At 45.3% G+C, this 13278-nt stretch overlaps 1 protein-coding gene across 2 annotated transcripts in view; it reads left to right on the plus strand.

The window, feature by feature from the left end:
• The first annotated feature begins 634 nt into the window (after window positions 1-634).
• Window positions 635-13278, plus strand: part of GPS1 (G protein pathway suppressor 1) — a 299438-nt gene continuing 286794 nt past the window's right edge. The window contains exon 1 of one of the 2 annotated variants that reach the window (XM_086931195.1): window positions 635-753. In XM_086931195.1, coding sequence (XP_086787321.1) covers window positions 721-753 — 33 coding nt within the window. In that variant the 5' untranslated portion in view covers window positions 635-720. The remainder of the gene's footprint in view (window positions 754-13278) is intronic. The other variant, XM_086931194.1, reaches the window with a different exon arrangement.

Raw genomic sequence — 13278 nt, forward strand, 5'->3', positions numbered from 1 at the left:
ACAAAAATACATATCTATTCCCATGTAATGCTGAGCGTTTTCCTACATCCCTTTAAAGCCAGGCCTATTGACATTGCCAATGTTTGTTAGTCATGTGTTTTCAGCTTTTTTGTGCACATGCCTTCTGGGTAATATGGTTTTCTGATTAATACAGGCCATTAGAACTAAATTCAGTAAAGAGAGAACCGAAGACTATCAAATTCGCTGGTCAAGACCTAAAAATTGACGCAGCATAGCTCTATTGATAAGCTGGGACTAGTTTAAATCATTCTGAAATCTACTTTAAGGGATTATTTTGTGTTTGCTGTTTAGATTTTTTTAGGCTTTAAAATAAAGGCTTTTAATGTTTTCTCAATAGTTGCAAAAGGGTATTTCAAGAAAATAAACGGTCCGATGGTGACCTTGCGACGTTCCAACTCACAACGTACTTTCTGGGGCGACTCGACAATACTTGTAAAACACGCACACCAACCACACGTCCCACGACAGACAAAAACGCTTGACAACGAGAAGTGCCACTTAGACTTCATAAACAGTGAAGAAGGGCTAAGGAATTTACAGCCCGTGGGACGAGCCGCCATGGCCGCCCTTTTAGATTGGGCTCTTAGGGAGGCGCATTCTGTGACGTTTTTTCGTCGGTGTTCTGCATTACCTTTGCCTCGGAATCGTTCCATGACCCGGAAGTAGAGGTTGAGGTTGTGGCTGCCAGAGAGGAGGAGGATGCCTCTGCCCGTTCAGGTGTTTAACCTGCAGGTGAGCAGCGATGAACCCGCGGAAGAGTACCGGCATCCGTCCATGCTTCATTTGATATGGTTGTCTCTTGGAAATGCCCCTAGCAAATTAACTCCGGACTTCTAACATAGTCAAACCTCTAGATGCCTGCATACTCCGGGTACCCATACGCCGTAGCATGATAATAACACCATTCATTACTTAAATGCTTGAACGCCGTACATTTTCAAGTGTTGTGTACATTTATCGTTTATTAGTGTTATGTACCGATTCCAGGTATAGAGTACACTCGTGCATTATTTTTTGTAATTATTGATATAGCGCCTTAACACAACATAGGGATGAAAGAACGCTTTACAAAAGTAGGACACCGACGCAGAGGACAGATGGAGATCTATCTATATTAACATCCCAAATGCCCCAACATATAAGGGACTAAGGGCCATCCATCTACATCTTGGTATACACTCCCACGTGTACAGCACATACACCCAACTATTAACGTCCTTCAACTTTTCTATACACGTTTTCCAGTGGTGGCTATGAGAGTTCTTTTGGACTACAAAGAGCTAAGCTATTTCTGCAGTATGAAAAGCTTTAGACATGACTAGAAGGCGCCTTTTATATACACATGCGTATTTTTACACTCAGTAAAAATGACTTCTTTCAATAATTAGTCTAATCGTTGATCTGGAAATTGGGGAGAACACTCCTTATCTGGATCTTTCGTTCTGTATCTCGTCTCCATAACCTATTTTTGTCAGAGAAAATCCCTGATGGGTGTGGCTTGGAGAATAGTTCATTCTTTCTGGGATGATTATTCTGATCTGGTAATTCGTGGATTTTTGGGGAAGTCATCTTGTCTTCCATTCCTAGCGGTTTAATTCCCCAATGCTATGATGAAGAGGTTAATCAACCGCTTTTTTGGCACCCAAGCTGATGATTAACGTAATGGTACTTAAATGAGCGTGGCCAGGGATTGGGCTCTCGTACAGGTTAATTACAAAAGAAGAAGAGGGACAGGACAGATTGATATGTACTTCTGTGTAAAAAGTTAATGAATGCCTAGCGATTCTTCTCACATCCTTCTCGTAAAGTTCCTATCCACTTAGGTGCTGCACCAGACTTATGCAGGTAGTCACCTACATTCTTAATTCTGCATGTATAATGTCCTAACATAACTACTGTGCCTCAACTAATATACACAATACTTGGCTTGGATGTCGCCTTTTTTACTCCAAGCTCACGCAATCTTGTCTTAAATGCTGAACCAGAGTCTGGACTCGTCTTTCCTTTTATGGATTAGCCCCTTTTACACTTCCCTTAACGTCTAACCTACACAATGCACTCTGCCTTTGTGCTTCCAGCAGTGAGCATGTATTTACCTTGACAAGTGACCGTAGAGTATCATTATACTTCATCATATAGCGATATTATACTATCATAAGGGAGAAAAGAACTTTATAATAAATATCATCACAGTTTAAACACCAGATAAATGTCTTGTGTGAACACTGTCTTAATGCATTTTGTGGTGTAGCTGATCACAACAGAGTTAGTTCTGAAAGGAGTACATCTTAACTTATTCATGCGGGGGTGGCAGGCCCTGTGTCCATTCTGGCTATACCTGTCAACCCTTCAAGGCGGATTACCCCAGCCGATCCTTTGTTAAAGATTATAAGCTGGAATGTGGCAGGGCTTGCCTGTAACTTTGAAATCCCTGAATGGAACGCCTTCTTGGACCCTTATGATATTTGCCTCTTGCAGGAAACCTGGTCCTTAGAACCCAGGCACAGAGTGGGATTCACAACCTTCTTTGTCCCTGCTTTCCAACAGCATGGACGCAAAGGTCGCCCGTCCGGAGGCCTTCTTATATGGGTCAAAATCGCACTAGGTTTGAGTGCAAGCCAAAAGTCCACTCAATCTCCTGACCTTCAGAGGATAACCATATCATGCCCGGGGGGAAGAAAGTTAGAAATTTTTAACCTTTACTTAAGGGGGGCCAGGGGTGGGGTATCATCTTTACCCTCCACAGGATTAATCAGTGATCTAGCCGCCTGCAGTATCGATTCTTATGTTCTCCTTGCAGGCGACTTCAACTGCTGCTTCGAACCATTGGCTAGGGAGGACATTCTGGACACTTGGGATGAGGATACAAGGAGAGGTATCCCCACCCTGACCCTAGATCCGATCCCTAAATGGACGCAGAGTGCGGTAGACATCAATGCACTCTGCATGGAACACGACCTTAGACCAACTAATGGACGATCCAAATCGGATTCTATGGGCGCGCATACCTACAACAGGATGGGTCATACCTCCAGAATAGATTACATCATGCTGAACTATAATCTGTGGTCGTTCCACCATGACATGGAGGTCATAGCGTCTTGTGATAGCGATCACAATCCTCTCTCATTAACCCTCACTCCGCCTTGGCAGGCTGGGAACCAAGCCACGTTGGCCCACAAGTGGAAAACCTCCCATGAACTTGTACCCTCAATCTGTGGCAGGCGCCTAAAGTGGGCTAAAGCAGCAGCGGATGAGGAAAGGATGGCTCAAGCAGGGACCATTATGTCAGCAGTGGGGTCGCGCCTCAATGCCTTAGGTGTCACCAGCCAAGCTGTTCTACCGATATTTACAGAAACTATTGTGGCACTAAGCGATCTGTTTACTTTACCCCAATCCAGTGCAAGGGTTGTAGTGAAAGGTGCCTCAAGGGCTAGAGATAAGTGGTATTCCTCCAAATGTCGGGTTGCTAAGGGGGAACTTATTTCCGCAGTGAAAAGCAAGGATCCAGACAATATCAGACTTGCGAGGAAATTTTATAAAAAAACTGTATCTGAGGCTAAGGAGGCTCATGAATATAGTTTCTGGTGGGAATTAGTGGAGGCAAGCACTAGGAAAGATTCCAAGGGGTTTTGGGACCTGTTGAGAGCCAGGGACAAGCCTCTTGATCTTCAGCTTACCTGTAATATCCCTGGTGATGTCTGGTTTGCCCACTTTTCTAAGCTATACTCTGTTCCACGGGGGGCACCTCAACCAAGCATGGGTTTTCTGGCCAGTTTCCCAGCTGGTACTTCATTTAATGTCTGCCCCTTCAGCACGGAGGAAGTTGAAAGGGCAATCAGCTGTATTGTAACCAATAAGGCTGCAGGCCCTGATGGTATTCCGGGTGATCTGTTGAAGAAATATCCACCAATATGGAGCAGATTAATTGCCTCACTTTTGAATGAGGCCCTGCTGGGAGGTTCTCTCCCCGACTCATGGAGGGGCGCTAAGGTCGTCCCCATTTTTAAGAAAGGCTGCCGGGACGACCCAGCCAACTATCGCCCTATCAGTCTGCTTGACTCAACACAAAAGGTTGCCGGTAAGGTGGTACTAGGTAGAATCATGCAGTGGGCCGAAGAAAATCAGGTTTTGTCAGATTTCCAGGCAGGTTTTAGAACAGGGACAGGCACCATTGAGCAGACATTTCGCCTTTTAATGATATATTGGAAAGTGGTTATGCTGGGTGGGGGCAGTTTGTATCTAATCTTTATAGATTTGCGAACTGCCTTCGACCTAGTTCCACGAGCCCAATTGTGGAATGTCCTCAATGGGTTGGGTATTCCCCCTTATTTGTTGGCTTTGCTCATAAAGTTTCATGACCGCAACTTCGCTCAGATTAGATGGGGTACCCAGGGAGAAAAAACATCTCGTATCCCTGTAGATAGGGGCGTCCGCCAGGGGTGTGTGCTTGCCCCCACTCTGTTTTCTCTCTATGTTAACGGAGTGGTGGAGCATCTGCTTCAACATCCGTCGGATGCACCATCCCTGGCTGGCAGGAAAGTCCCGACGCTCCTATTTGCGGATGATACCCTCCTAATTTCAAAATCACCAGCAGGTATCCAAAAGTTGCTTTCAAGTTTTAAGGCCTTCTGCGACAACATGGGCCTGTCCATAAACATAAGCAAGACCAAATTCCTTGTCCTTAACCCCCCCAGGAAATCTGTTGTTCCTCCTGCTTTAGACTCTGTTCCACTCGAAAGAGTCAAAGAATTTGACTACCTGGGCATTCGCCTCTGTGACACCATGAGTTGGAAGGCACACCACCAGAAGGTGTTTCTGACCCACAAGAGGGTTGCAGGGGCACTGATCAAAGAACAACGTGCCTCATCTTTAAAACCTATTGGGGCACTTTTAGACATTTATAGAGCAAGGGTGGTGAGCGCAGCATTGTATGGTGCGGAACTGTGGGGTGTACAGAGAGCTGACACCTTATCCCACCTCGAAAACAACTTCCATAAAGATCTTATGAAGTTACCCCACAGCACCCCTACAATCCCCCTCTTGCTAGATGCAGGCACACGCCCAATCTGCGAGCAAGCCAGGTTACGCCCCCTCTTATTATGGGCCAGGATTTGGAACGTCCCCGAACTGTGTAGCTATGCAGATGCCCTAAGTGAACTACTATCCCTACCAGGCTGGCATAAGGTAACCTGGCTCAGGGAGGTTAAGCGGCTTCTCTATGAGCTGGGTTTAGGAGACGCCTGGGTCAACAGAACAGCACCCTCAAAACAAATGCTAAAGAAGGCTTACTGGTTATGGGTGGATAACGAGAGACTGTGCAACCCAAAAAATTGTAAATCTGTTGCTCAGTTCCTGCTAGTTAAGGAGCTCCCTTTTAGAGAACCCTATCTGGACTCAATCCATAACTCGGGCGACATATCATTGTATTTTAATTTAGGGTGGGAGTACTCCCCTTAGGGTTGCTAACTTCCACCTGGAAACCACCATTCCAAACTATACCTTATTGCCCCTTCTGCGACTCAAGGGTTGAGTCCGTTGCTCATCTGTTGTTTGAGTGCCATGCTTATACAGTGCCCAGGTTGAGATGGTTGAAGCCTTTATGTAGGACTTTGGGCACTAGATCACATTTGGAAGCCCTACGCATATTGCGCTCAGATGCCCGCCCCTTCTTTGCCTGTTGTATGGCTAAATTTCTGGACTGGGCTTGGCGGATAAGAACTGCAAAGAAACAGTTGTTACAGTAATGTGTTTTTACCTGTACCTGCTCTTAAATTTTTTTGGCTAATAATTCATTTTTTCTAAATGCCACTATTGATTTGTATGCTTTTTTATATTGTGTAATTGTTGAATCGTGTTTTTTCTAATGTAATGGATTGCTTTTATGATATGTTTTTATATCGAAATAAAGCTTACTACTACTACTTATTCATGTCAGTTAAATATGTTTGTCCATCTGCAGAAGGGTTGCACTCATAACATCTGAATAGTTTATTAAAAACATTAAGTATTGAATCTTGAAGTATCTCAGCCTGGCATTCCGTGCTCTGAAGTCTTTATTGTTGTATGTCTTGGCGAGACCATAATATGTGTACGTCCCCCACAAACGCCATTGCTGGGCTTTCCTTTCCAGTTTTTAATGAAGCTTTATTTTTTCAGAAAAATTTGCCAAATATACTTCTCCTATTTTCACACACAAAATGGGGCTATACAGTTAGCGACGAGAAAATTAGAGAGAAAACTGCATGTGAGCGTGCCCACTATTAGTTTAGTTTACTTTAGGTATTTAATAAAGTACAGCATATCACCTAAGGTGTGTTGGTACTGAAGCAATAAATACTCAAAAGGAGAGTGTTAGGAAAACATAGATGTTTTGAGTTTCTTTCTTGAATGCAGATACAGGAGGTATTATTTTAGTTCTAATGGAAAGTTATTCCGTCACCAGTGAACCAGCATAGAAAACGATTTACCTCCATAGCAGGGTTTGTTAAAATGGTATACGTTTTTAATAGCTTTGATGAGGCTGCCCAAAGAGTACATACAGGGACTTACCTATAAAACTGCGGCTTCAAGAACTCTGGGGGGCTTTCCAAATACAAATTTATGTATTGGACACAAGTTTTAAAAGTGGATTCTACAATGAATGGGCAGCCAGTGTAACTTGTCAAGAATTGATTTGGCTTTAGTATGGCAAGGCACTGACCTAGCAAGTCTAGGAGCTTGGTTTTGGGCTGCTTGAAATCTTTGTATCAAATGTTTTGAATATGTTAAGATGAAGCGAATTATAATAGTACAATCTGGAGCCTATTATCACAGCTTCTGCTGTTTTCATGCCCTTCGTGGTTAAAAAGAGGGTGCATTGATCTGTGCTTGTGCATATGCAGAGTACAAGGGGAGACGACTGCCATGAGCTGAGCGCCTGTTTCAAGTCTAAGTTAATTCCAAAGCTTTTGATGCTGAATCTTGGTTAAACAAGGGAACCGAGAGTAGTTAACTAGCTTACAGGAGTAAGGGGATAGGGTAAAAAATACAGACCGACAATACAAATTCTCCATGGTGCAATGCACCCCCCGTGAACTGTGCAAAAACCTGTTACACCACAGGCATAAATAGAAAAATATATTTAATTTATTAAATATGAAATTAAAACACAAAAACGTAACATATATGATAGAAATTTTTCGACATAAAATCTGAGGCATATGTTCTGACACATTAGATTTTAGAAAGACTATTATATGTGGCTCAAATATCTGATGCTGTATCTTTAGGAATGTTATACACAAATAGGGCCGCTCCCATCAGAATGACCTAAATGGTGCTCAGAAGTGTTATCTGTATGTGAGTGTAGACCTCTCACAAAAAGTTTAGGACTGGCCTCACACACCACCTGGTGTCATGCTTCATCATCTGCCGTCCTCTCCCTCTAAAAACTTGGTTTGATAGAGGGTGGGCATACACCTGACGACAGGGATGCACTTCTAACTAAGTGGGGGCCCAAAGTGAGTGAGTGAAATTAAAAGCCATTACAGTTACCTCACTTAATGTTAATGAACTAGGTGACTGTATGGGTCTAAAAACAAGTGAGCAGCGAAACGGGGAGAGTTATTAACCCCTCACCGTATAAAATTAGGTCGACATGTTTCTGCCTATTGTCAACAGTGGTACACAGCATTTGTCAGGACCTTAATATTTTTAAATGTAAAGGGCTCCACTCTTTCCAGTACTTTGGCTAGAAAACCTACGGTGGGGTGACCTTTGTCACTCTCCACTGTCTTGGGGTCTTTAGTACCCTGTGAAAAAAGAGAGAAGACACACCAAACAACCATCCGGAATTTAGGTCATTCATGAAAATGCAATAACCACACATTTGAAGCGCGCGTGGTTAAGTGTGTAGGACGTGTCTGTCATACGTGAATACACAAGTGAAATAGCAAAAGGGGAGAGTTAACTTCCACGTCTTACCCAGTCTTTACCCCACGTACTTCATGGGAGGGGGAGTAAAGGAAAGCCCCTGCAGTCAAACCCTAGAAAGTTAAGCACAAGTGGCCAGCATGAGAAGCATGAATACAGAGATATGTAAAAAACAGAAGGAGATTCCTTCTAGACATGCATCCATCGTCCATTCACACCCAAATGCCTTACTTTATCAAGGTGCGCTTTCTGCGGCGTCACCTAGCAGTACTCTGCTCTCCTCCCCGGTGATGAATGTACCCGGTGGAGGCAGTAGTATAAGTAGTAACTTTAATTGGTAAAATTAAAAGGTGGGGCCACAGCTATTGTAAATTTGACCCATCTGTGTGGTTTCCGGTGTCCCTGTAAGTGCCCGATCTAGGTAGTGCAAAATTAGCCTGACCTGCGTCCAAGGGGTTGCTCCGGTATACGTGGGTATCCGGTGTCCGAACAGACGTATGTGTAACCCGCCTGGTGTGCCTGATCCTAGGTGCTCCTCGCTGGGAGAATCTTGTACAGGAAGTTGATGTCTGTTACCAGTGTGAGCCAGCCCATTGTCCCAACCGGAAGTCAGGCATTTTCCTCTAGTGATGAGAGGTGGCCCGGCGAGAGGCATCTTCCCCGAGGCGATTTTGCAATGAATCACTGGTGTTCAAAGGATCTGTCTGACGTAAAATATTATTATGTATATTTAAATCATACAGGACATTTGACTGTAATAATAAAAGGTAATGGAAACAGTTCAATTGCTTGGTGCTCTGATAAAAAGGAAGGACAGAGAAACACCTTTTATTCCCAACCTGAGAGTGTTGAAGGCTCACAGGAAATATAATGTCAACATGCTCACAGGGTAGTGCAAAAAGGGCTCTTTTGATATCTCTTATTATTAATAAGGGAAATATTTTAGGACACAAAAAGGAAGACCCATAGTACACGGGAGAGTCTGGCCCATCTCGGGACCTACAGGAGCCGATAAGTGTCCTCATTGTTGTGGACCTGAGGCTTGTTAGGCCCATTTGGTTGCTTCTACCGCCCCATTTGCGGCCAGGGGATTTCGTCATTCAGACCAACATCCTACGAGCGTAAACGAAACACTCAGCGTTGTTCTCTTATGAACATAGCTCTTGTCAAATCAGTTTTTTGTTTGTTCATGACCTCCAGGACCACCCATCTTAAATCCGTGTCTTTGTGGTTTGCCTCTAGGCAATGGTTGATGTATTTGGTGTTGGATTTCCTACATCTGATAGTGCTGCGATGTTCGTTTACTATGGTTTTCATTTTTGGTCATACCCACATATCTGAGGTTGCATGGGCATGTCGGTAAGTAAACCACCCGTCAGTATTGCAGTTGCTGAAGTTTTTTAATCGCCATGGGTTGCCTGTCCCAATATCCACTTCCTTGGTTGTGTACGTCTGGGGGCATGCTACACAGTTTCCACATGGGAAGTGTCCATATGGTCTTGGCTGGCTTCAGAGTGTAATCTGGTCTCTTGTTTCGTTCTGTTGTAACTGTGCCTGGACTAGATTGACGCGTAGGCTCCTTCTGCGTTTGAACACAAAAAGGGGGGGGGGTGTCCAACGTTTGTCTGCTCTGTTCAAAATAGGCCATTTCTTTCTGATGATGTTTTGGACCAGATTCGATACTGAAGTTTAGGTAGTGACACAGACTATCCTATCTGTTAAGGTCTCGCACAGCGAGATACCTCTTGTAGGGGGTTTAGGAATTGCACACGCACAAGCATGTGCTTTTCCTTTTGGGCCAGGCTATTGGCCTTTGCGTGCATCTTCTTTCAAAGACCTCACACAATTGGCCAAAGGCAGGGGCATTGCTCTGCCAATGGCCTATTGGTGTCTGTTATGCGCAGCAGTAGCATATGTTTCCAATTATCATGCCCAGACACAGGTGCGATAATTGGAAACATATGCTGCTGCTCGCAACCGTACACGCACACCAGCAGCTCCCGCATCTCGCGCGCACCATTCGCCGGCTTGTTTTTTCAAAAAATGCCCCGGTTTTTAGTTCCAAAAATCTGATTGCCCTAAATAAACTCCCTATGCCAGAGGAGGAGTTTACATGACGAAGCGCTGTGTTCTTCCCTGTGTTACCATTTAAGTGACTGCATGAAGGTAATGTGTTCACTAATGAGACTTTACATCTCTTTTAGATTCGATAATGTTCTGTAGTATCCGAATGCTACTCAGCTGGGCTGCAACACCTATTTACAGTGTAGCGGGTTTGTGGTGTCTTTGGACGTCTGGTGCATAAGGTGCAGACCCGTGGGTCCCTGCGGTGCTGCAATCAGTTGATGAACACATCCGGTGTTCACGGGAGACAGTCTTTAGGATGGAAGGCAGGCAGGTCCTCGGGTTTCTCAAGGTCTCTGGCTGCAGGACACTCCTGGATTTCGCTGGAGCAGGTTTGAGGTGGGGACAGGCCGGAAGGGCTGGGGCCAAGTTAGTGAGCGTCCTCCTTGTTGGCTTCGGCACGGCTGTTGGGTTCTTCTTTTCTGGTTTCTAGTCTGTGGAAGCAAGGTTCAGGGGTGCCCCTAAATACTAGATTTATGGGCATTACAGGCAGGTAAAAAGGTTGGGACCAATGGGACCCTTTCCAGAGGTGGGTACACCCCCTGTTATTCTACCCTCCAGTGGGAGGGGGGGGCATAAGCCTTTCCCTGGTTTGCTGGGTCCCCCCATCTGCATGAGTGCGGGGACTGAGAGTTGTGCTTCACCTCGCCTCCCCCACCTGAGGGGTGGAGTTGGCAGAGGTGGGCACACCTCTCTTCCTCACTTGTTTTTCCTGCCGGTTCTCCCACCCAAAGTGGGGGTCAAACAGTGGGGACCAGTTGCTGAAAGCAGCAAGTGGCCTGGGGAAGCTCACAAAGATGGCAAACCTTTGAAGCTTCCCCTTCGTGGACCCAGCCCATCCTGGGGGGGAGGAGGTTTAGCACCTTGTCCTAGGATGTACATTGTTTCAGGCCCCCGAGAGCAGCAGGCTCTCGACCTCAGCCTGAACACTAATGGTAGGTCTCTTTTCAGAGGGTATCTCGAAGAAGCCCTCTGTGTGCATTTTTCATTAAACCCCACACTGGCATCAATGTGGGTTTATAGTGCTGATAAGTTTGATAGCAACATTTTCAGTTTTCACTGTAGACATTATGGTGCTGTGGAGTTCGTAATGACAAGCTACCAGCACCATATACTCTTAATGGCAGCACTGCACTGACAATGTCTAATAATGGACTTAGGCACTGTAGGGGTGCAGGGCGCATGCACCTGCACCATCACTACAGGGATAGGGCTCCCAGCTAGAGGCGTGACTGATCTATGCCAGGGCAGTGGGTTGTAGGCATGGCACACAGGTATGTGTCAAAAACAAGGTTGGTGGAGGGTCTAAGGGGAAAATTATTTAATGACCAAAGGACAGACAAACCCCTTATTCACAGTATAACAATACAAAAAGGACTGTCAATGGTCTGTACAACTAATGGGGGCAAAGAAAAGAAAAATGTGACAGACTCTGTGTCTACCTGTAAGGTGTGTACAACAAAAAGGAAATTAATCCCATCAGCCCACCCATATGGCAGAGCTTCATCATCTGGGATAGAACCAAAGATGGTCCGGTTAAGGAGCCACACACCTGTTGGAATTATGTGCTTCTCCAAACCCAAGGAACCACCAGTGATGGATCGTACCAAAAATCAAAACAGTTTGAGATGGTGTGGGATATTAAATTGCAGTGAGAAAAGAATCAAAAAGTGAGATGTAAAATTGGCTACCATGATTTAAGGAAAAGTTTATTAGGGAAAATCATGGTGTCAAGATTAAAATGAGTGTGAGACAGTTTGAAATAATAACTGCCTGTTAAGGATGGTATTCGGTCAACATGTTTCAGCCATTGTAGGAAAGTTTAAGCCTACCCGGCTTTCGTCAGGACCTCTTGAACACTACTGCAATAAAGCTTGACCTAAGCTTAGTGAAAAAGCAAAAATTAACACAAATTAATGATACAAAACATCCTACCGTACAATGGATTTTCCAGACGGGGGATGTCTGTTTCATAAAGTATTTAGGATTCTTTCCTAAAAAGGGAGATACACAACAACAAATAGGTAGAACACAGACACACATTTTTACGCCATATATTTCTTTATGCCAATAGGTCATTCTCCAAAACGAGAGAGATATGTTTTTTTATTTATTTTACTCACCCAAAAATGCTTGGGAGAAAGCCTGCTGATTTGGTGGTATCCACACGTAGTTTGTCAGTTTTCAGACAGTGTCGGCGAAGCTGCTCAGCGCTGTGGCCGGGTGCTGTATGCAGCACGCAGTATGGAAAGGCTGGTGCCAGGCAAGGATGTAGCAGTATGGTGCAATGTGGGGGTTGCAGCCCGTGCAGGAGCTCTTCGGGGGACGTTGGGCGGGTGTGGGTCACCTCGCCATGGTTGGCTCTGGGAACTGAAGGGGTTTCTCTGGGCGCTGGAATGACCAAGACCTTATGCTGCCGTACGAGTCCTCTTCGCCACGGTGGGAACCACATGCTGTGGAGGGCATTTCGGCAGTTGCACATCGGTCCAGTTGTCCTGCCTTGTGGCATGTGGGGTTTCCGGTAAGGTACATTCGGCCCTCACCGCGAATGCTGTTTAACAGGTTTTAATGTCAGTTGTGGGGCAAGCGTGATACTAGGGTTGTGTCTCCTCCCACACACTGGTGCTGCAATCATTCACATTGGCCCCAGGTTTTATCTGCTCCTCCGGCTGATTCATGGTCATGTCGCGGGGTGACCTGGACAGAGTGCAAACTGGGGTGCTCGGCTTAGGGGGTTCCCGCTCGGGTCCAGGCCCTGGTCTGCTGTAGCTGGAGTCAGGTTTGCGGCCCATCTCGAGTCGCTGCTAATTTCTTATGCAACTAACAACCATAGACAAAGATAACAGTCCCGACTTGTTGTAGGTATGATGTTACTTGCTATATATCTGGAGGCAATGAACAAAACAGCCAGATACTAGTCGGGCTGCCCACTATTCTAAGCACCCTTGGCTGCGGGTGGTGCAGGATGGCCTCTTCCATGGTTTGCTCGGACCATGACGGACTTTGTGGCACGTCAGGCAAGCAGGTAATGGAGCTGGATAGTGTTGTGGACAGCGCAGTGGCTGCAGCCGTACGTTGCGCTTGTGCCCCCCTCCCCCATCCACATCATTGCAATACATCTCTCCACTACGCAAGTTTAAGCTATTGGCATTGTAAATGACAATGCCATTCTATTTTTTTTAAACCAAATCATAAATAAAAGGCATTCTCATTTACAAT

Source organism: Lissotriton vulgaris, chromosome 7 (assembly GCF_964263255.1).
Source record: "Lissotriton vulgaris chromosome 7, aLisVul1.2, whole genome shotgun sequence".
NCBI classification, from domain to species: Eukaryota; Metazoa; Chordata; class Amphibia; order Caudata; family Salamandridae; genus Lissotriton; species Lissotriton vulgaris.